Source organism: Nerophis lumbriciformis, linkage group LG35 (assembly GCF_033978685.3).
Source record: "Nerophis lumbriciformis linkage group LG35, RoL_Nlum_v2.1, whole genome shotgun sequence".
Classification (NCBI taxonomy): Eukaryota; Metazoa; Chordata; class Actinopteri; order Syngnathiformes; family Syngnathidae; genus Nerophis; species Nerophis lumbriciformis.
The window spans coordinates 21,424,006-21,447,500 of record NC_084582.2 but is presented as its reverse complement, the minus strand read 5'-3'; the positions used below and the strand labels follow the sequence as shown (position 1 = coordinate 21,447,500).

General features: G+C 39.1%; 1 protein-coding gene across 2 annotated transcripts in view; it reads right to left on the bottom strand.

The window, feature by feature from the left end:
- cdk10 (cyclin dependent kinase 10) overlaps positions 1-23,495 on the bottom strand; it is a 43,098-nt gene extending 19,603 nt beyond the window's left edge. The window contains exons 1-6 of one of the 2 annotated variants that reach the window (XM_061928070.2): positions 23,321-23,495; positions 18,072-18,279; positions 11,618-11,719; positions 2,278-2,350; positions 2,133-2,204; positions 1-43 (exon numbers count right to left, since the gene is read on the bottom strand). The exon at positions 1-43 is cut by the window's left edge and continues 60 nt beyond it. In XM_061928070.2, coding sequence (XP_061784054.1) covers positions 1-43; positions 2,133-2,204; positions 2,278-2,350; positions 11,618-11,719; positions 18,072-18,092 — 311 coding nt within the window. In that variant the 5' untranslated portion in view covers positions 18,093-18,279; positions 23,321-23,495. Of the gene's footprint in view, positions 44-2,132; positions 2,205-2,277; positions 2,351-11,617; positions 11,720-15,922; positions 15,992-18,071; positions 18,280-23,320 lie in introns of those variants that run through there. The other variant, XM_061928072.2, reaches the window with a different exon arrangement.

The following is a 23,495-nucleotide window of genomic DNA, read 5'->3' as shown; positions in this document are numbered from 1 at the left end:
CGCAGCAACAGGGTGATTTCTCTTAGGCTGCTGATGGGGATGCCTGACACAGAGAAACATCAGCAGGTTTTTCAGTTCAAATCTAATTTGATGCTTTTAATGCCATTTTTAATGCCACTTAAAAGTGAAATATATTTGTATGCCGCTTTTTCTCTAGACACTCAAAGCGCTTCACATAGTGAAACCTATTTCCTACATCTTTTAAGCTACATTTAAACCAGTGTGGGTGGCACTGGGAGCAGGTGAGTAAAATGTCTTGTCCAAGGACACAATGGCAGTGACTAGGATGACGGAAACGGGAATCGAACCTGCAACCCTCAAGCTGCTGGCACGGTTGCTCTACAAACCAAGCCACACCTCTCAAATGTAATGCCCATTTTCGATTGCATATCGTTATTATTTACAGTATACTCAAAAGCTTACAATAGTGTGTATACACACTATTGTAAGCTTTTGACAATGATAATGTTGTTGTTATCTAGCTAATTAGAATTGGCTCTCAAGACTGTTTCAGCTGAGAATTTATTTTTATCTATTTATTTTTCTGTAGTCATCCAGTGTTCTGACTTCAAGCACCTGCCGTAGACAATAGCCAATTTAAAAGGTTTTGTCAGTCAATCATCGAACTGTACATTCAATCAAAATGATTAAAAGGGGAACTGCACTCACGCCCTCTGAATAAACATCCAATTCTGAATTAGTATATACCCCAGAAGTCATTTTTTAAATTTTATCTCTTTAAAACATTTTGTAGAAATGCATATCCTCTGAAAGTGTGACTTATAGCCACAAACTGGAGGATACGTTTTTTTAATCAAGATACAATTTTTAAAAAATATTTAAAAGGTTTTATGGAATAATAAATTAACATCATACTAGGAATGCAAATGATGCATGTGTTTAAACATTTTAGAAATAGACATGTCATGAAATGATATTTGGAAAAATGCTAATAAGCCATTTAATGCATTAAAAATAGGAGGCAGCGCTTTTCTTGCTTCCTCTTGGATCCAGATTGAAAGCCAGAGCCAAAGAAAAGAAACAGACAGACGTAGCCATTTATCAATGACCGCAACGTTCTTAAGTTCATTTTCATTCATTGTTTGATTGATTGACCTATTGACTATCGGCCAAGTCCTACAATTGTATTATATATTATATTGCTTTTTAATGCCATTTAAGGCCTTAATTTTTGCAAAATCCATTCGACTTGAGATGCTTTTTGCCCCGCAAAAACCCTGAAACACAAGAAAACATCCTAAACACAGGTTAGTTTTATGCGAGTGTGAAAGCTTGTTTTCTGTCTCCTCTGATTGACACGTGAAAAGTCCAGGGTGTATCTCTCGCAGGGCTGCCCCGCCCTAAACGCAGAACATGCGCTGTGCGTAGGGGCCCGCAATCTGTATTGCGTGACGAAGCGCATGTAAAACGCTTCATACAAAATTCTACCGCAAAAGTATTCCTAGCCGCTTCACACTTACTCACTGATATGCATATAATGGCACATTTTCCCAATTAATTCCTGCGGCTCTTGTGGCGCAATGGACTAAAGCAGTGGTTCTCAAACTTCTTTCACCATGTACCACTTCAGAAAAAACTTGGCTCTCCAAGTACAACCATAATGACACACATTAAAAAATACAGAAGCATAGTAAGCCTAAGGGTTATTAAAAACATGGCAGAGGTTTTATTTAACAAGTATTTTTAATAATTTAGGCCCCTGTAACATTATACAGTTTAAATATAGGAAAATGTGACTGTACTTTAATCAAGTGATTCTTTGGCGTACCACCACAGTTTGAGAATCACTGGAATAGAGCCTGTTTTGCAGGTTGACAAATGTATGTTTTAATGATGTGAAAATCTTTATTTTTCAGTTAAAAAAATTATTACTGAACAGTTTATGAATTCATTTGAGTAGAAAACATGCATCAAATTAAATTCAAATTTCAATAAAAAAAGTATAAAAATCGTTACACTAAAAAAAGTGTGAAAAAATGTATAAAGGAAAGGGGGGCCTCCAAATAAAATTCTGCTTGGGGCCCCAATTTAGCCCGAGGCTGCTCTGACAGACTGGGATAGACTCCAGCTCACCCGCACCCCCTAAAGAAAATGTATGGATATAAACGCACCGTCTTTCTCTTTATCCATCCGAACTTTCTTCAGAGCTACAATTTCATCAGACTTGGTGTCCCGAGCACGGTCTGCAGGAAGAAGAAGAATTATTTAATGTATCAACCAGCTGCATCTCTTTTCTCTCTCGTGTATACCACTTACACACAATGCCGTAGGTTCCTTCCCCGATCCGGTTGAGCTTTTCAAACTCTCGGACACTTCGGCAGCTCCCAAACTGGAAGAAGAGGGAAAGAGAACATTTTTGTATCTTTAAAGGCAAAAGAGGCTTTAATACGGTGGCCGGCAGGAAACAAATAAAATGGCACTCAAGTAATTGTGTTTTTATTCCAATACAACATACTATATAAAGACTTCTAACTACATTATTACTACGAACCATTTATTAAAATTTTATATAAATGCCAGTCAACAAGATACCCCTAATCTGGGGAATATCAGTGTTTCGGAAAACATCAAAGAGGAAATGGATCAGTTTACACGACAGAATGACATCATCATTGCAGGGCTACGCATAAATCCTTTATCCTATGCAAGAGCAGTTGACAACAGAGAACCAGACGACATGGACTTCAACAGAGCAACAAGTGGTCAACTTTCTGCAATCAAAGGGAATTTGATGTTGATATTAATATCATTGATGCGTGCATTTCACTGAACAGAGACAAGAGGCAACAACACTACGCCAGTCATCATCATGAAGCTTGCCAACCGGAAATCCAAAAAGACATTGCTGAAACAGGCGAAAAAGCTGAAGGCTATAGATGTGTACATGAACGAAGGCCTACCTAAATGCAATGATGAAATCGCTATGAAAGCATGCGACTTGAGGACACGGGCGGAAATTCAGGGAACTTGGAGTGACAACTGCAAAATCATCAAAATGAATGGGGGTCCAGAAGCAAAAGTACTAATTTTCAAAGACCTCCAGGATCTGGACAATTATTGAAACTCCCAGAGCAACTACAACAACGATAATAGAGTCTAACGAAAAACTAACATTGATATTCAACTACAAAATTACAACGCTACAAAGGGATTACCAAACACAAAGATCATTATACAGGTGCACTACACTTATTATATTCATAGGCAACACAAGAACATATTAATCAACTGCATATATACATCTCCTAAGTCAAACATTGATACGATATAGAACTGAATTAAGGCAACTTTTACTTAAATCAGTCAAAAAATTACTTTCTTATGTGGCGACTTCAACATTGACCTCCTGAACCCTAAAAACAAAAGCCCATAGATGACTTCATGGACACAATGTACAGCCTGAGTTTATATCCTAAAATCACAAGCCCAAGCAGAATCCCAGAACACAGCGCCACACTTATTGATAATATTTTTACTGATGATTTTGATAACAATACCACAAGTGGTCTGCTAATATCCGACATCAGTGATCATCTGCCAGTTTTCACAATCTAAGACGGAAACTACAAGAAGAGGAACATGGATGACAAAAAGACATTTCGAAGAATATGCACAGAACAAAGTATGATAGCTTTCAAGAATGATCTGAGAGATCAAAGTTGGGACAATGTCCATCCGTCCAGCCATCCATCCATTTTCTACCGCTTGTCCCTTTCGGGGTCGCTGGAGCCTATCTCAGCTGCATTCGGGCGTTAGGCGGGGTACACCCTGAACAAGTCGCCACCTCATCGCAGGGCCAACACAGATAGACAACATTCACACTCACATTCACACACTAGGGCCAATTTAGTGTTGCCAGTGAAAATTATGTAGATGACACATATGGTAATTTTTAAATACTTTTGAGTTGCTTTATGACAAACATTGTCCATTGAAACAACCTAGTAAGAAGCAAAAGAAAAACAATCAACCATGAATGACAAAAGTACTGAAAAATGCTTGCAACAAAAAAAATACATTATATCGAACATTTATAACACAAAGATTTGCAGAGGCAGAAAAGAAATACAAAACGTATAAGAACAATCTAACTGGCATACTACGAACACGTAGGAAAGAATATTACAGTTAATTATAAGACCGGAACAAAAACTATATGAGAGCAACATGGGGCATCCTACATAACTTTATAAAAAATGGTGCTAAGGATTATCCTAAATACTTCTCAGACGAAAATGTAAAAAAATGACAATATGAACAAAGTAGTTGAAAGCTTCAATAAGTACCGTACTTTGGGAACATTAAACCAAATCTGGAGGAAAAGGTTCCAGATCCCGAGGACTTAAATGACACTATAGACAGAAATGACAACTCGATGTTCATCAAAGGTGTGACAAAAGAATAATTAATCAATATTGTAAATACATACAAATCCAAGACCTCAACTGATTGTAACGGTATGATCATGGAAACAATAAAAAAGAGGTTATTGAAGAGATTTCAGAACCTTTAACATACATCAGCAACCTATCATTTCAAACAGGCAAATTCCCAGATAAAATGAAAATAACAAAAGTCATACCAATTTATAAGACTGGAGACAAACACCAGTTTACAAACTACAGACCTGTTTCTCTACTTCCACAATTTTCTAAAATTATTGACAAACTGTTTAACAACAGATTGGACAAATTCATAAACAAAAATGAAACACTCACAGACAACCAATACGAATACAGAGCCAACATTTCATCAGCATTAACCGGATAACGTAAGACATCACCAATGCAATATATAGCAAACAATTTGCTGCTGCAGTGTTTATGCATTTAACAAAAGCATTTAACACAATCAATCATAAAATCTTAATTAACAAATTAGAACAGTATGGCATCAGAGGGTTAGCAATACGTGAAGATAGAAGAATAAATGTCTAAAAATATTGTGGCGTACATCAGGGATCAATACTGGGAACAAAATTGTTCAAATCCTTATATAAACGACATTTGTAACGTTACAAAAGACTTAAAGGTAGTTTTATTTGCAGATGACAAGACTGTGTTTTGTTCGGGAGAGAACACACAGACGCTAACACTAATAGAAGAAATTAACAAATTAAAAAGATGGTTTGACAAAAACAGACTATCCTTGAATCTCAGTAAGACAAAAATAACGTTATTTGGTAACAGTAGAAAAGAAACACAAATACAAATAGATATTGAAAGGGTAAAAGAAAACACATCTCATGTAAAACATATACAACATAAAGTAGCAAGAAACACGTCAAAAATGAATAAAGCAAAACATGTTCTGGTCCAAAAATCACTCCATATTCTATTCTGTATTTAAATATACGGTAACCTTAGAGGAAAATCTTATTTAAAACATTTGCATGCATGTACGACACTTAGGACCTTTAGCATATCAGTATGTGGAATAAATATATGGAATCGATTAAGCAAAGAAATCAAACAAAGCACGAATTTGATTAAGTGTAAGTCACTGTTCAAACTACAAGTGTTCACAAAGTACTAAGAAGAATTATGGCAAACCTTTTTTTAAGGAAATAATCTCATTCATCTCCTAGGTCAGTGCTTCTCAAACAGTGGGGCGGTCCCCCCTGGGGGGGCGTGGTGCAATGTCAGGGAACCTCTGGGAACATGTTTTATTTTTTTTTGCCCTACCAGAATGTGATGAAGCGCTTAACTGTAACCACGGTGGGGCACGAGGAAAGGTGTTGTTTCCTTTAATGGTAATAAGCTTACAATGTTATGCAGAGGTATAGTTATAACAATTTTATAGACAAATTATACTATTTAATTTTATAGACAAATTATACTATTTATAGTCAAAGTGGAGAGTGTGGGGGGGCACAAAATATTTTCTTCTTCCTAGGGGGGGTGGGGGGGGGGGGGCGTGACAGAAAATAATTGAGCGTTCATCACCTAAACTTGAATAACTTTTGAAATAATTAATCAATTATTCTTATTTTTCAGATTTACCAAGAAGAATTAATGTTCTAAAAGTTTAGAAAATTTTAACCTCGAGATGCCATGGACTACTGAACAAAAGACATTTATAGTTTTTGGATGAGGCACATTTTCTGCTGTTAGGTCATGTGAACTGTAAGAACAACATCTTCTGGGGTAGCACACCCCCTGAGTACTGTCTGCAAAGGCCATTACTCTGTCAAGTGCACTGCATTTGTCGCCATCTCCAAACATGGCATCATTGGACCATTCTGGTTCGAGGATGACAACGAGCGGTTTGTGACAATCAACACCGAGCGATATGTTCAGGTGCTTGGCAAATTCTGGACAGCACTTGGTCGACAAAGAGGGGTCGTCAGGGACCTCCAGTGTTTCCAGCAGGATGGTGCCACCCCCCACACCTCAAACGAATCATTGGCATGGCTACAGCATCGTTTCCCTGACCGACTGATCAGCCGCAGGTGTGACCCGGAGTGGTCGCCGCATTCACCGGACTTGAACGCCCCAGATTTTTATCTGTGGGGATACCTTAAGGACAGGGTGTATGGCAACAACCCCCAGACTATCCCTGATCTGAAGGCAGCAATCACAGCAGCAATAAGAGCGATCCCAAGGGAAGAATGTGGGAGGGTCATCGAGAACGTTGCCCGCCGGATCCAACTGTGCTTGCAGCAACAGGGAGCTCATTTAGAGCACATTTTTTGAGCGCCAGTTAAACAGAGAGTTTTTGTGGTACAGACTTGAAACTTTAGAGATGTCTGCTACATAGACTTACCCTAATGAAGCTGAATTTTTGTGTTAATCCAAATACAATTTTGGAAGTTATTCAATTTTTATTGATGAACGTTTTTTTTGTGTTACCCTGTATATATTATCCATTCATCCATCCATTTTCTACCGCTTGTCCCTGTCGGGGTCGCGGGGGGTGCAGGAGCCTATATCAGCTGCATTCGGGCAGAAAGCGGGGTACACCCTGGACAAGTCGCCATCTCATCCTCACATGGCCAACACAGATAGACAACATTCACACTCACATTCACACACATCAGCCTATCCCCAGGTGCATGTCTTTGGAGGTGGGAGGAAGCCGGAGTATCCGGAGGGAACCCACGCAGTCACGGGGAGAACATGCAAACTCCACACAGAAAGACCCCGAGCCCGGGATTGAACCCAGGACCTTCTTATTGTGAGGCACATGCACTAACCCGTGTTCCACCGTGCTGCCACTATATATTATAAGATCTTTAATTATTGTGTATAGGTTTAGTATTTATTCATGTATTTCATATTTGTTTACTTAATTATGGTATATTTTATTTATTTACTTATTTATAATTCACAACCACGAGAGGGACAGGCGGTAAAAAAATGGATGGATGGATGGATGTTACAAACAGAGAACTAACAAATGGGATAGAACTGCTATGATATGAAACGGGGTAGGATTAAATAAACTCTGCTTCTTCCTACTCCTTTTCAGACGTGCTGTAATGAAATAAGTGGAAATATGTGATGCATAACATTGTATTGTATGCATGTTCGAAATAAACTGAAATGTATTTATTTACAAACAATTGTATATGACAAAAATTGTGTCTTTTCTTAATATCAGAGTTCGTTCAGCAAAAGGGTAATAATCCCTAGAAGCGTACAGTTTATGGACAGGGACCCACAGTTAAAATATTCATCATCATATAATATACACAATTCAGTAGAATAAAATTCATTTCAAAATCTACCAACCCAATACCCATTTACAATTCCATACCAACTTACCAACAGGTTGACGTTAATAAAGAAGGAATCTTTAAATACACCAAATCAGTCTCAATATCTATTATTCGAATTTGATTAAAAAAGTTGCATCTTGAAGGTTTACGATAATCCTATACATACATACATACATACATACCGGTACATACATACAGATATATATACATACATACATATATACATACATACATACATACATACATATATATATATATACATACATAAATATATAAATACATACATATATACATATACATACATACAGTACATACATATATATACTAGGGCTGCAGCTAACGATTATTTTTCTATCGATTAATCTATAGATTATTTTTTCGATTAATCGGTTAATCTATAGATTATTTTTTTCGATTAATCTATAGATTATTTTTCCTTTTACCGATTTTTTTTTTATATTTAAAATGAAGAGGAAAAAATAAATGTAGGCCAGTTTTTTCAAAAGGCATGGCTTTTATTTACAAAAAAAAAAGTATGGCCACTCAGTCAACATTGACAACAACATGACAAAATATTCTGTAACAATGTAAACATTTAAAACTTTTAACATTTAACAAAATTAAAAGTAGCTCATTTGCTTTTTCCATCCATCCATCCATTTTCTACCGCTTATTCCCTTTTGGGGTCGCGGGGGGCGCTGGAGCCTATCTCAGCTACAATCGGGCGGAAGGCGGGGTACACCCTGGACAAGTCGCCACCTCATCGCTTTTTAATGTGCAAATATAAAAGTAAACATCCAGTGCAAATCTTAATATTCTGGAATAGTATAAGCATTTCAAAAGTAAAAGTATTGCTTATTTTGCTTTAAAATGTGCAAAAATAAAGATAAACATCCAATACAAAAAAGTGCAAAACGGAAATATTCTGTAACAAGTGTAAACATTTCAACAAAAGTAAAAGTATTGCTTATTTGCTAAAATGTGCAAAAATAAAGCTAAACATCCAATACAAAAAAGTGTACAGTGTAAACATTTCAACAAAAGTAAAAGTATTGCTTATTTTGCTTAATAACACAACAATGATAGTATGATTAAAGTGAAAGTTAATTGTTCGTTTGTACATAGTATATGTAACTGTTAATGTTGTAAAAGGTATTTGCACAACTAATTAACGTTAGCGTTTGTGACACGTCTTGTGCCGTGGGGTTCTTTCAGGACCGACAGACTGAACGCCAGACGGCTTTGCCAGGTTTACAATCTTTTAATTTTACACAAAGTCTTTTCTCTTCCAACTGCGCGGATCGCGCACCTGGGCACGATTGCGGCGTCGCTCCCGGCGCGCCCCGCCTCGTTCCTCGCTGGCCGCCGCCGCCTCTCCACAGCGTTAAAGAGGAGTGCGTCTTTGTAAACACTGAACAGGAACGCCAAACGCGCCTCTCAGAGCGAAACGGTGCTTTAGTTTATGAATTTACAACGCAGATACAAATGACACATTCATGTTTTTGTGTAATAATGACAACGTATACGCACGCGGACGATTGACTTGTTGATGGTGATGGCAAGAACGCTGTCGGGGGTTTTCTTTTCAAATGTTCGTTCATAGCCGTTGTGCTGCTATGATAGGCCATTTCCGCTCGACACAGTGTGCATACAATTGAAATACTCCCACACTTTTGACGACTTTTGGCGTGCTTTTTTCCCCTCGCTCGCATCGTCTGCTTTGCGCTCCGCCATGACAGTAGTGTGACGTAAATATGCGACGCGCCGACGCACAAAAACGGCGTCGACGTATTTACGTAACCGATGACGTCGACTACGTCGACGCGTCGTTTCAGCCTTAATATATACATATACATACATACATATATATATATATATATATATATATATACACATACATACATACATACATATATATACATGTACATACATACATACATACATATATATACGTACATATACATACATATATATATTTATACATATACATACATACATACATATATATATACATACATACATACATACATACATACATACATACATATACATGTGTATATAATAGGGATGTCCGATAATGGCTTTTTGCCGATATCCGATATTTCGATATTGTCCAACTCTTTAATTACCGATACCGATATCAACCGATACCGATATCAACCGATATATACAGTCGTGGAATTAACACATTATTATGCCTAATTTGGACAACAAGGTATGGTGAAGATAAGGTACTTTTAAAAAAAATAAATAAAATAAAACAAGATAAATAAATTAAAAACATTTTCTTGAATAAAAAAGAAAGTAAAACAATATAAAAACAGTTACATAGAAACTAGTAATTAATGAAAATTAGTAAAATTAACTGTTAAAGGTTAGTACTATTAGTGGACCAGCAGCACGCACAATCATGTGTGCTTACGGACTGTATCTCTTGCAGACTGTATTGATATATATTGATATATAATGTATGAACCACAATATTAATAACAGAAAGAAACAACCCCTTTGTGTGAATGAGTGTAAATGGGGGAGGGAGGTTTTTTGGGTTAGTGCACTAATTGTAAGTGTATCTTGTGTTAATTTAAAAAAAATAAAAAAAAATAAAAAAAATCGGCCTGCCGATATTATCGGACATCTCTAGTATATATATACATACATACATATATATATACAGTATATATATATATACACACATACATACATATATATACATACATACACACTGTACATATATATACATACATATATATATACATACATACATACTGTACATATATATACATACATATATATACATACATACATCCATTTTCTACCGCTTGTCCCTTTTGGGGTCGCGGGGGGTGCTGGAGCCTATCTCAGCTGCATTCGGGCAGAAGGCGGGGTACACCCTGGACAAGTCGCCACCTCATCACAGGGCCAACACAGATAGACAGACAACATTCACACTCACATTCACACACTAGGGCCAATTTAGTGTTGCCAATCAACCTATCCCCAGGTGCATGTTTTTGGCGGTGGGAGGAAGCCGGAGTACCCGGAGGGAACCCACGCAGTCACGGGAGAACATGCAAACTCCACACAGAAAGATCCCGAGCTCAGGACTATTACTGCTGGTCTCCTGCTGGCCCCACTATGGACTGGACTCTCACTACTATGTTAGATCCAATAAGGACTGTTCTTTCACAATATTATGTTACTCGACATCCATTGCTTTCGGTCTCCCCTAGAGAGAGGGGGTTACCCACATATGTGGTTTCTCATAGTCATTCACATCGACGTCCCTTATGTGGGCTCTGTACCGAGGATGTCGTTGTGGCTTGTACAGCCCTTTGAGACTTTTGTGATTTAGGGCTATATAAATAAACATTGATTGATTGATTGATTGATACTCAGGACCTTCGTATTGTGAGGCACATGCACTAACCCCTGTTCCTTCCACCGTGCTGCCCACATACATACATACATATATATATATATACATATATATATATATATATATATATATATATATATATATATATATATATATATATACATACTGTACATTTATACATACATACATATATATATATATACATATATATATATATATATATATATATATATATATATATATACATACATACATACATACTGTACATATATAAATACATACATACATATATATATATATATATATATATATATATATATATATATACATACATACATATATGTATATATACATACATACTGTACATATATATACATACATACATACATACATATATACATACAGAGGTCAAGACCAACATTATACGACCAATGTAAAACCCTCAGATAAACTAACTATAATGTAAATATGTTGTTGGTTATCTACTAGTAACTTACCCTATCATTGTTAGGCACTGTAAATACTTTGTTCTTCATGGATTTGAGTTTTATTGGCTTCGGTTCTTCCTCTCCTGCGACGTCCATTCTCCACCGACAGGGCTGTTCCACAACGACAGAGAATATAGTTGAGATGTTGGTCTTTAAAAGATAAACAACAGTGCAAGCTAATGAAACTAGGGTGCCGCCATTGTTGTTTACAGCAAAGCAGCGGGACAACTAAAAACTTTCCCAGAGTTACAAGTCCACTGCCAGATCTTCTTCTTTGGTTTGCTGGCGTTTGGCAAGTAACCTTGTGGTGTGCATTAGCGCCACCTTTTGAAATGGAGTGTGGATTGAGATGATATCCTTCTCTACTCGAAATGATTTTTATTTAACCCTGTATTTAATTTAAAAAAAAAAGATGTATTGCTTTGTACCCTACATGTTCCGAATACAATCTTAAAATATCCTCTATTGCTGTATTAACCTTCCTGTTTCACTGACTTATTTTTCATTATTTGCCTATCTCTATTATATTTCCTACACTGTATTAGTATTCTCCACCTTTTCTATTTAGTAACAATAATCACACAGCCCTGTATTATATTCCCCTATTGATTACAGTGTACTATTTAGATATGTATGCACAGTATGTTCTAACCTCATTCTAGAAATGTATATTCTTTAATATTTGCTATCCACTTCTGAGTTGTCTTAAGTCCACGCCATATGCCAGGAATTGGAACTGTTAGGCAAAATATGTTATTATCAATTTGAACTTTCTTACAAAACCAGTGAAGTTGTCACGTTGTGTAATTCGTGAATAAAAACAGAATACAATGATTTGCAAATCCTTTTCAATTTATATTCAATTGAATAGACTGCAAAGACACGATATTTAATGTTCGAACTGAGTAATATGACACCCAAAACGGGACAAGCGGTAGAAAATGGATGGATATCAAGACTGATTTGGTGGATTTAAAGATTCCTTTTTATAACATATTTATAATTTATTATATATCCTTCTCGACTGCACTTAAATGTAGAGTATATGTAGTATATGTAGAATATATTTATATTATTTATATATCATATATATAATGTATTATATATATTATATTATTCATTATTATTCTTGTCTATTGTGAGCGGACTGTGGTGCTGAATTTCCCCCAGGGATCAATAAAGTACTTTCTATTCTATTCTGTTCTATTCTATAAACGTCACCCTGTTGGTAAGTTGGTATGGAATTGTAAATTGGTATTGGATTGGTTGATTTTGAAATGTATTGTATTTTACTGAATTTTGTATATTATATGATAATGTATATTTTAACCTATCCATAAACTGTACGCATCTAGAGATTATTACCCTTTTGCAGAAAGAACGCTGATATTAGGAAAAGAAACAATCATGTCATATATAAAATTGTATGTGAATAAATAAATACATTTCAGTTTATTTCAAACATGCATACGATACAATGTAATGCAGCACATATTTCCAATTATTTCATTACAGCACGTCTGAAAAGGAGTAGGGAGAAGCAGAGTTTATTTAATCCTACCCCGTTTCATATGATAGCAGTTCTATCCCATTTGTTAGTTCTCTGTTTGTAACATCCATCCATCCATTTTTTTAACGCCTGTCCCTCTCATGGTCATGAATAATAAATAAGTATATAAATAAAATATACCATAATTAAGGAAACAAATATTAAATACATGAATAAATACTAAACCTATACACAATAATTAAAGATCTTATAATATATAGTAGCAGCACGGTGCCACAGGGGTTAGTGCATGCGCCTCACAATAAGAAGGTCCTGGGTTCAATCCCGGGCTCGGGGTCTTTCAGTGTGGAGTTTGCATGTTCTCCCCGTGACTGCGTGGGTTCCCTGCGGGCACTCCGGCTTCCTCCCACCTCCAAAGACATGCACCTGGGGATAGGTTGATTGGCAACACTAAATTGGCCCTAGTGTGTGAATGTGAGTGTGAATGTTGTCTATTTGTGTTGGCCCTGTGATGAGGTGGTGACTTGTCCAGGGTGTACCCCGCCTACCGCCCAAATGCAGCTGAAATAGGCTCCAGCAAGCCCCGCGACCCCGAAAAAGGGACAAGTGGTAGAAAATTGATGGACCTCTGGGATTTTCTAAATAAGTGTTGGATGAGCATTCTTCAACTTTCTCAGTCTCTTTTGCCACTTGTGCAAGCTTTTTTGAAACATGTTGCAGGCATCAAATTCCAAATGAGCTAATATTTGGAAAGAATAACAAAGTTTCTCAGTTTGAACGTTAAGTATCTTGTCTTTGCAGTCTATTCAATTGAACATAGGTTGAAAAGGATTTGCAAATCATTGTATTCTGTTTTTATTTACGAGTTACACAACGTGCCAACTTCACTGGTTTGGGGGTTTGTATATATATATATATATATATATATATATATATATATATATATATATATCGCTAACTTTGCCCAGTGCTTCACTGTGTGTCGCAACATTGACGACAGTGATCTGGATCATCCCCAAAATCTAATCACTTGTTCCTTACTTTTGGGGGGGCCATTTCCTGAACGTTTCTTCAAAATCCGCCCATAGCTTTTAGATCTATGTTGCCAGCTAACAGGTATATGAACCCCACATAACCTCTTGGCGGATGTAATCAATAAATAACAGGCAATCCAAGTGAGTGTGACCTGACTGGTCCAACACCTGCCGCACCCTGCATAGGATTTAAACATGAGCCCTCAGAATGAGAGCGCTGGGCATCGAGCTAAAAGTCAGAGCTGTCAACTCAATGTCTAGCGCAACATACCAACATAGCCAACATAGCCAACATAGCCAACATACACTTACTCAGCCACATTGACTTTAACCCAGTTACATCTACTTGTTAAACCTTTTGCAAAATAGATCAATCAATGTTTTTAGTATAATAACAGAGTGACTCACATATTTTCCTAAAGCTGACAATGCAATACACATGCACGTTTATTTATTTTACTTTTTTCTGACAGACTTAAGTGACATGATGTTTTCATTGATTTAGCACCAAATAGCAAACTTTGTTATGAGCTGTCTGTCTGCTTGTCAAAGAAGATATAGGCCACAGGTGTCAAACGCAAGGCCCGGGGGCCAGATATGGCCCGTCACTTCATTTTATTTGGCCCTCAAAAGCCTGGAAATAATATGTATCAATAAAGTACTGTAACTTTTCTTAGTAAATGTATTATTTCTTTCTATTTTTGGAGAAAAACAATATATGTACTCCATGTAATCGCAAATTATGTTAACTTAAATATTGTGTAATTATGCAAACCTGTATTATCAATCATTCAAACCATTTTTAAATAGAAATAAATACTAATAATAACTATTTCAAAGCAAGTTATCCATTAAATTGTGCAATGTAAAAGTAGCAATATATTTCATGGTAAAATTGTGAAATTTACTGTGGTTTTTACAGCAATTTTCTCTAAATGAAAAAAAAACAGTTGTTTTTTTTACTGTAATAAACTGTGGTGCCGAATTGGCATTTACAGTAATACACCGACAAATCTACAATTGTTGATTTGCGGTAAAAAAAAAAAACCAAAAAAAAACTGGCAGCTCAGGTGCCAACATTTTACTGTAAAATTGCAGTTTTTTTTATTTACAGTAAAAAAAAGGTACATTTTACATAAAAATTCTGGCAACTAAGCTGCCTTTTTTTACCATAAAAATAGCGGTACTGTTTTTCCATTTACAGTAATATACACTAAATTGTGAGGTGAAATTACTGCAACTTTCTATAGTTTTCTTATATTTTAGTTTTAAAAAAATCTACTAATAAAATGCATAGAAAAATTGTGTAATAATAGCATTCACTGTTAGAAGTGGCCTTCTGGGGCCAAACATAACTCCGATGTGGCAAACGACTTTGACTCCTGTGATATAGGCTGTGGTCGGGGCTTGTGGAGTCAGGAAATAATTCTCAAAGGACTTGAATAAATGAGAGTGAGATATCAAAACATACTTGACGACAGATGGAGTCATTTTTACTCTTAAATGGCCGGAAAAAACCCACTTTTCCTGTGCATGGTAAAAGGGCCCCACTCGGGGTTTGTATATGCACGTGCCTGATGAGCTCATTAATACTGAATCTATTTCATTTCTAGAACATCATAAGCTATAGACTGCAGGGGCAAACGTACAGCAAAGTCCAAAACACACACAAACCAGTACAACAAATACAATATGAGGAAAACACAACTCATTAAATTGGTAGCTCTATAAAATTGTTGAAAAAAAAAGTTGAATATTAAGAAGATGTACCTTTTTCTGGGCATTCTGTTCATATATTTTTATATCCCTCTCAGACCTGACGCCATTGGTAGGGCTCACTCATATAGATATACATTTATGTAATGCCACCCTTAGGTTTGTCAGGCACATCAACACGGCCTGACAACGACACCCTTGCTCACATCTTGAGCAAGGGTGTCGTCAGACCGGTCAGACTAGTGTGCATCTGATTTACACTAACATTTTTAATCATTTAATCATCTCAGATGACCAAATATGTAAACTGAGACGGCTTCCCTTAGCTCACGATTGCGGCCGCTTTGATGCATCAGTCCAATGGACAGCAGCACCAAAGCCTTTCTACAGGGTTTGGACTTAGACTTAGACTTAGACAAACTTTATTGATCGACAAGGAAAATTGTTCCACACAGTAGCTCAGTTACAAGGATGGAAAGGATAAGGATGGAAAGGTTAATGCACACAAGGGCACAAAAAGAGGGCGAAAACAAACGGTATTAAGTAGACTAAAAATGTACCTTAGTAGCAATATAAAATAAAACATATATGTAATATTTGCATATTATATATACAGGAAAAAATATATTCTGATATATTCTATTATTATTTATATTATATTTTTATATAATACATGTACAATATTAAAGTTAAAGTTAAAGTACCAATGATTGTCACACACACACTAGGTGTGGCGAGATTATTCTCTGCATTTGACCCATCACCCTTGATCACCCCCTGGGAGGTGAGGGGAGCAGTGGGCAGCAGCGGTGGCCGCGCCCGGGAATCATTTTGGTGATTTAACCCCCAATTCCAACCAGTGATGCTGAGTGCCAAGCAGGGAGGTAATGGTCCCATTTTTTTTATAGTCTTTGGTATGACTCGGCCGGGGTTTGAACTCACAACCTACCGATCTCAGGGCGGACACTCTAACCACTAGGCCACTGAGTAGGTACAGTATATTACAGTATATGCAACAGCTGCAGCAAAAAAAAGGGTAGCATAAAATAGAGAGTAAATCCAGCAGAAAATATACATTAAATAAATAAATGGGTCATACTTGTATAGTGCTTTTCTACCTTCAAGGTACTCAAAGCGCTTTGACAGTATTTCCACATTTACCCATTCACACACACATTCACACACTGATGGCGGGAGCTGCCATGCAAGGCGCTAACCAGCAGCCATCAGGAGCAAGGGGTGAAGTGTCTTGCCCAAGGACACAACGGACGTGACTCGGATGGTAGAAGGTGGGGATTGAACCCCAGTAACCAGTAACCAGCAACCTTCCGATTGCTGGCACGGCCACTCTACCAACTTCGCCACGCCGTCCCCATTAAAAACAAAGAGAGGTAGCTAACATAGAAGGTGTCAGGTAATAGACAAAAATCATCTATTGCTGTATGGCGAGTGATTATACAGCTGGATGGCGTGCGGAATGAAGGAGTTCTTGAATCGAACACTGTGGGAACGAAGCTGAAGGAGCCTGTTGGAGTATGAGCTCCGCTGTCCCTCAATTGTCTGGTGGAGTGTGGGCAGGATTGTCCATGATGGCGAGCAGTTTGTCCAGTGTCCTGTCCCTCACTGACACAAACGCCTCAAACTGCGTGCCAATAGTTTGGCCGGCTTTCCGGATCAGTTTGTCAATCCGGTTTAAGTCCCTTTCGCTGGTGCTGCTCCCCCAACAAACAACTGCAAAGTACAGGGGCACTGGCCACAACAGACTGGAAAAAGATCTCCAACAGCTTGCTGCACACATTAAAGGACCTAAGCTTCCTCAGGAAAATGAGTCTGCTCATGCCCTTCTTGTATACAGCTTTGCTGTTGTCCTTCCAGTCCAGTCTGCTGTTCAAGTGGACTCCCAGGTACTTGTATTGCCCCACTACTGCCACCTCCAGGCCCTGAATGTTTATGGGCTCCACTGGGGTCATTTTCTTCTTGATGTCAATGACCAGCTCCTTGGTCTTTATTTCCAAGTAGCGTGCTAACTTTCAGTTTCATTGTACTTCCCATGTGGTTTCCCCGTATTGTGTGTGTTTTGGATGTTTGCTGCGAGTTTGCCCCTGTTGGCCACCGTAGCCGCGGGTTAAAAACAGCCCCTTCGTATACTGAAAGAGTTACCATTGGTAAAAGAGTAAAAAGTCAAAGACTAAATTGAGCTTACCATCATTTTTGCTTGATCCATTTTTTGCCAACAACAGTCGGTGCTGACGGGGGCCTCCGATCTTTGGCGGCATCAGCGATGGATAAGATGGACGTTGTGGCGTAAATATCTTCTCGTGATGGAGCAGTGATGATGATGGAAGGTGGGCTTGAGGACCAGTCCGGTGAATCTGAGGACTCCTTTGGGTTCTGTGAAGACGGGGCCATGTCTGAAAGAGGGAGGAATAAACGTCCAAGTTCATGAAGTTATTAAAATAACTTCTTACATAGGAGTGTGTAGGCCTTTTGTGGCCCTGAACAATATTTAGTTTGTTGCTCCATCTCAGTCCATAATATGACTGGTGTAACACGCTATAGGAGCATAGTGTGTATTATAATACAGTTTATAATAATAATTATAAAACGGCTTGTAAAGGTTCTTTCATGTCTCGGAGGCTTTCTAAGTGTAAAAGAATAATATTTATGAAGCTATAAACAGTTTTTTTAATTCCCTAACTATAACACAAATTCAATTTAAAATGAAAATCTCCAACTTCGCAGAAATTAATTTACAACAGTCAGGCCCGGCCGGAACCAATTAACATAAATAAAATAGGATTGACTGTATTGTTCTTGGCAACCAGAAGTAGATTTGGTAAGATTTGGCTATATATATATATATATATATATATATATATATATATATATATATATATATATATATATATATATATATATATATATATATATATATATATATATATACACATAAATATATATACACATATATATATATATATATATATATATATATATATATATATATATATATATATATATATATATATATATATATATATATATGTATATATATATATATATATATATATATATATATATATACACATAGAGTATATACATATACTGTATGCATACATATGTACATACATACATATATACATATATATATATATATATATATATATATATATATATATATATATATATATATATATATATATATATATATATATATATATATATATATATATATATATATATATATATATATTGTCAGGCTTGTCCCTGACAGTTTGACTGTGTTTTAGTTTTTTCTCTGAGTTTGTCTTAGTTTTCTGTCCAGCACTTTTATTTTGTCTTTATTTCCTACTTGTCTCACTGAGTGCTGTGTCCCCTCAGCTGTGGCTGATTGGCACCTGGCCACACCTGGTGTCAATCAGCCAGCTGCTATTTATACCTGCCCTACCCTCCAGTCACTGCTGGATCATTGTCATCACTACCTGATTGTCATTGCCGATGTCATTGTAGTGTCTACCTGTCCTTGTCGCTGTCGTCATAGCGGTAAGCTGTTCCTTATAGCTATTTACGGTTGGTTTCTCCTAGCTTCTTGTTTTCCTGTTAGCCAGATCCTGTTAGCCGTTTGCTATTTCCAGTTTTTCTGTTTTCTGGTTCCTGTTTCCATTTTGCCTGTTCCTAGTTTGTGTTTTTACTTTATTTCGAACATTAAATCATGTTTTCCCGTATAACGCCTTCCACCTTCTCTGCATCTTGGGGTTCGCGTCCTACAAACTCTGACATAATGATCCAGCCAAATTCGAACCTCGCAGACATGTCCATGGCGGAGAGGATGAACAAGGCTTTGGAATTAATGGATAAATTAAAGAAAAGTTCGGCCTCATTCCAAGCCCTCTCCCACCCACCCCTGTCGTCTGTGGGCCTATCTGGTGATGTCTGGGATCCGTCCCTTGAGGGGGGGGCTATGAGTGGCTGTGCAGCTAGGGAGGCACAGCTACTTCTCGCCCCAGTGGGTCTGCAAAAGACAACGCCATCATCTCAGGTGGGTCTGCAACAAACGCCACCATCATTTCCGGTGGGCCGGCAGACGCCACCATCATCTCCGGTGGGTCTGCAACCTACGGCGCCACCATGCACTCCGGTGGGCCGGCAGACGCCACCATGCACTCCGGTGGGCCGGCAGACGCCACCATGCACTCCGGTGGGCCGGCAGACGCCACCATGCACTCCGGTGGGCCGGCAGACGCCAGCATGCACTCCGGTGGGCCGGCAGACGCCAGCATGCACTCCGGTGGGCCGGCAGACGCCACCATGCAGTCCGGTGGGCCGGCAGACGCCACCATGCAGTCCGGTGGGCCGGCAGATGCCACCATGCAGTCCGGTGGGCCGGCAGACGCCACCATGCAGTCCGGTGGGCCGGCAGACGCCACCATGCAGTCCGGTGGGCCGGCAGACGCCACCATGCAGTCCGGTGGGCCGGCAGACGCCACCATGCAGTCCGGTGGGCCGGCAGACGCCACCATGCAGTCCGGTGGGCCGGCAGACGCCACCATGCAGTCCGGTGGGCCGGCAGACGCCACCATGCACTCCGGTGGGTCTACAACCAACGGCACCACCATCCTGTCCGGTGGGCCAGCAGCAGACGGCGCCACCATCCTCCTCTCCGGTGGGCCAGCAGCAGACGGCGCCACCATCCTCCTCTCCGGTGGGCCAGCAGCAGACGGCGCCACCATCCTCCTCTCCGGTGGGCCAGCAGCAGACGGCGCCACCATCCTCCTCTCCGGTGGGCCAGCAGCAGACGGCGCCACCATCCTCCTCTCCGGTGGGCCAGCAGCAGACGGCGCCACCATCCTCTTCTCCGGTGGGCCAGCAGCAGACGGCGCCACCATCCTCTTCTCCGGTGGGCCAGCAGCAGAGGGCGCCACCATCCTCTTCTCCGGTGGGCCAGCAGCAGAGGGCGCCACCATCCTCCTCTCCGGTGAGCCAACAGACGCCGCCACCATGCACTCCGGTGGGCCAGCAGAGGGCGCCACCGCCATCCTCCCCGGTGGGCCAGCAGAGGGCGCCACCGCCATCCTCCCCGGTGGGCCAGCAGAGGGCGCCACCGCCATCCTCCCCGGTGGGCCAGCAGAGGGCGCCACCGCCATCCTCCCCGGTGGGCCAGCAGAGGGCGCCACCGCCATCTTCTCCGGTGGGCCAGCAGAGGGCGCCACCGCCATCTTCTCCGGTGGGCCAGCAGAGGGCGCCACCATCGTCTCCGGTGGGTTCTCCCACACCGGCGGGCGAGCCGCCCCGCCAATTGCGGCGGCGTTCAACTCGCCGTCGCCACCTAACTCTTCCCCGCTGGTTGCGGGGACACTTAGCCTGGTGGCCCACCTCCTTGTCCTCCCTCCACCCTCCCGTGACTTTGGACTTTTTTGGGGCGGGGGGGGGGTTCTAGAACGTCTGGTATCCGTTATAGGAAGGGGGGCTACTGTCAGGCTTGTCCCTGACAGTTTGACTGTGTTTTAGTTTTTTCTCTGAGTTTGTCTTAGTTTTCTGTCCAGCACTTTTATTATATATATATATATATATACTTGCCAATATGTTGCCAAGAACAATACGGTCAATCCTATTTTATTTATGATAATTGTTAATTTTAATTTTAATTTTCTTATTTTTTTTAAATATATATATATATGAAAAAAAACAAATAGTCTTTCGACATTATGAATTATCTTTAAGGAAAAGGTTCGGAACACGGTTGTTTTAGGAATATGGTCGTAAATATGTCATGATGACAAATTACTAACAAATTGGGGCTAGGGGAGCTATAGTACCGTCAGAAATCTGTTTAGCCACCCCTCCCCAACCCACAGCATTTCAGGGTTCATTATGCCAAACCAACTTTTCTTAACTATTGGTACCTGCTGTCGTGTATTTGGGATCTGCCTATGTCCCAAAATTTTGAAATCTAACCGTGGAGGCATTGCAGAAATGTTTATAAAACAATCTGCCGTCCTTCATACTTCCTCCAAAGGAGCAGTTTGGAATTCGCCCCATTTGTGACGTCCCATTATATATGTTAAAAATGGATAATAATACTGCCCACAAAATGGGACAGCTTCGAGGGCAGCCAATAGTCTCTGAGTATCCATCTTTGCTAAGACTACTCTTTCCAAAGGCCTATCAAATGTCCATGTGTTAGATTAAACTATTTTGTTAAATATTCTTTGGTCAATTTCAGTTAAAACTACTTTTATATCAATCATGCTTGTGCTGTGTACCATAACTGATTTAATTGGAGAAAAAAATGAGAACTGAAGTCATGAAAATCGATTATTTTCGTAGCCGACCCCTCACAAATCAGGCAAGGACCCCTTAATCCCGGAGCCTTCCCTGGCCTTCCCTGTTTACTACATTAGCAATTATCTCTATAGGCTGTTGAATGGACGCTGCCGCGATGCAGCTAAGCCGAACTAAAACTATTACAAAGAACATGTTGACTCAAAGCTCAATAAAAGTTTAGCAGAAACAAATTACAATTTTATTCATGAGGTCATTCAGTTCTTCAAAGTAGAACATGCAGGACTATGTTGATGATCAACTACTGAAGTCACCGGTCGCCATGGATGCCATGGATGTTCTCATTCATCCTGGTCATTATATTCTCAGGACAGTCAATCAATCGCAACTGGACTGTTCAGTTCATCTTAGAAAACGTAGAAGGCATCCTCAGTTCATGCTAGACTAGATCTGACTAGTTAGTAGACCGATCATTGAGGAGATCGTCTGAAACCGAGTTGTCCATACTCTGTTTGTATACGACTCTGCCACTAGTGGTACGCCGGCTTCATTTAGTGGTACGCCGAAGAATCACATGATTAGATCAGACTAAATTATATCTGACCAATCTAAGTCTATGAGCATGAACTGAAGAAGCCTACTTGGATGAGACGTCTGCTAGGACAAACAGTCCAGTTGCGATCGACTGAATGTCCTGAGAACTGTCTGAAAAGCAGCAGCAACTTCCAAAGAGGATTGTGCTAATTTCTTAAGCGTGTTAGAGCTGTGACACTCATTCAGTATTAATAAGCAACAATAAACAACTGGATAATCTTCCAACAGCAAATAGAGTTTTTACTTTAATGACTACTCTAATACTTGAACTGCATTAGGCTATATTGTGTAAGAAGGGAAATTGGACTTTCGACTAATTATTGGAGCAATAGACATAAGGATTAATTTTAAAAATTGCAAAAAAATTATAACCATTATATACTTTGCAACTGACTGCAAGAAATTACGCCCTTTAACTATTACTGCAAACAATGATAGGGTTGCAACGCCCCAAATGCATCCCAACGTCCATCTAATTGAAAGAAACATTTAAATAGCAAATATTTTTACTCCTAATGTAACAAATCATTGGAAGCAAAAAGCAACATACTGTTTTTTTTTAAAATTTGTTCTCACCTGAATCTTCTTTCTGACTCGCTCCAGACCCCATTGAGCTTCAATCAGCTGTTGCGTGTTCTAAACATTGCTGACAGGTTAGGCAATCTACACTAAATAATATATCTTATTTACTGTATGTAGAAAAGACAGACTTCCTTTGGACATTGATGATCTTCCTGTTACTCGCTGCCCG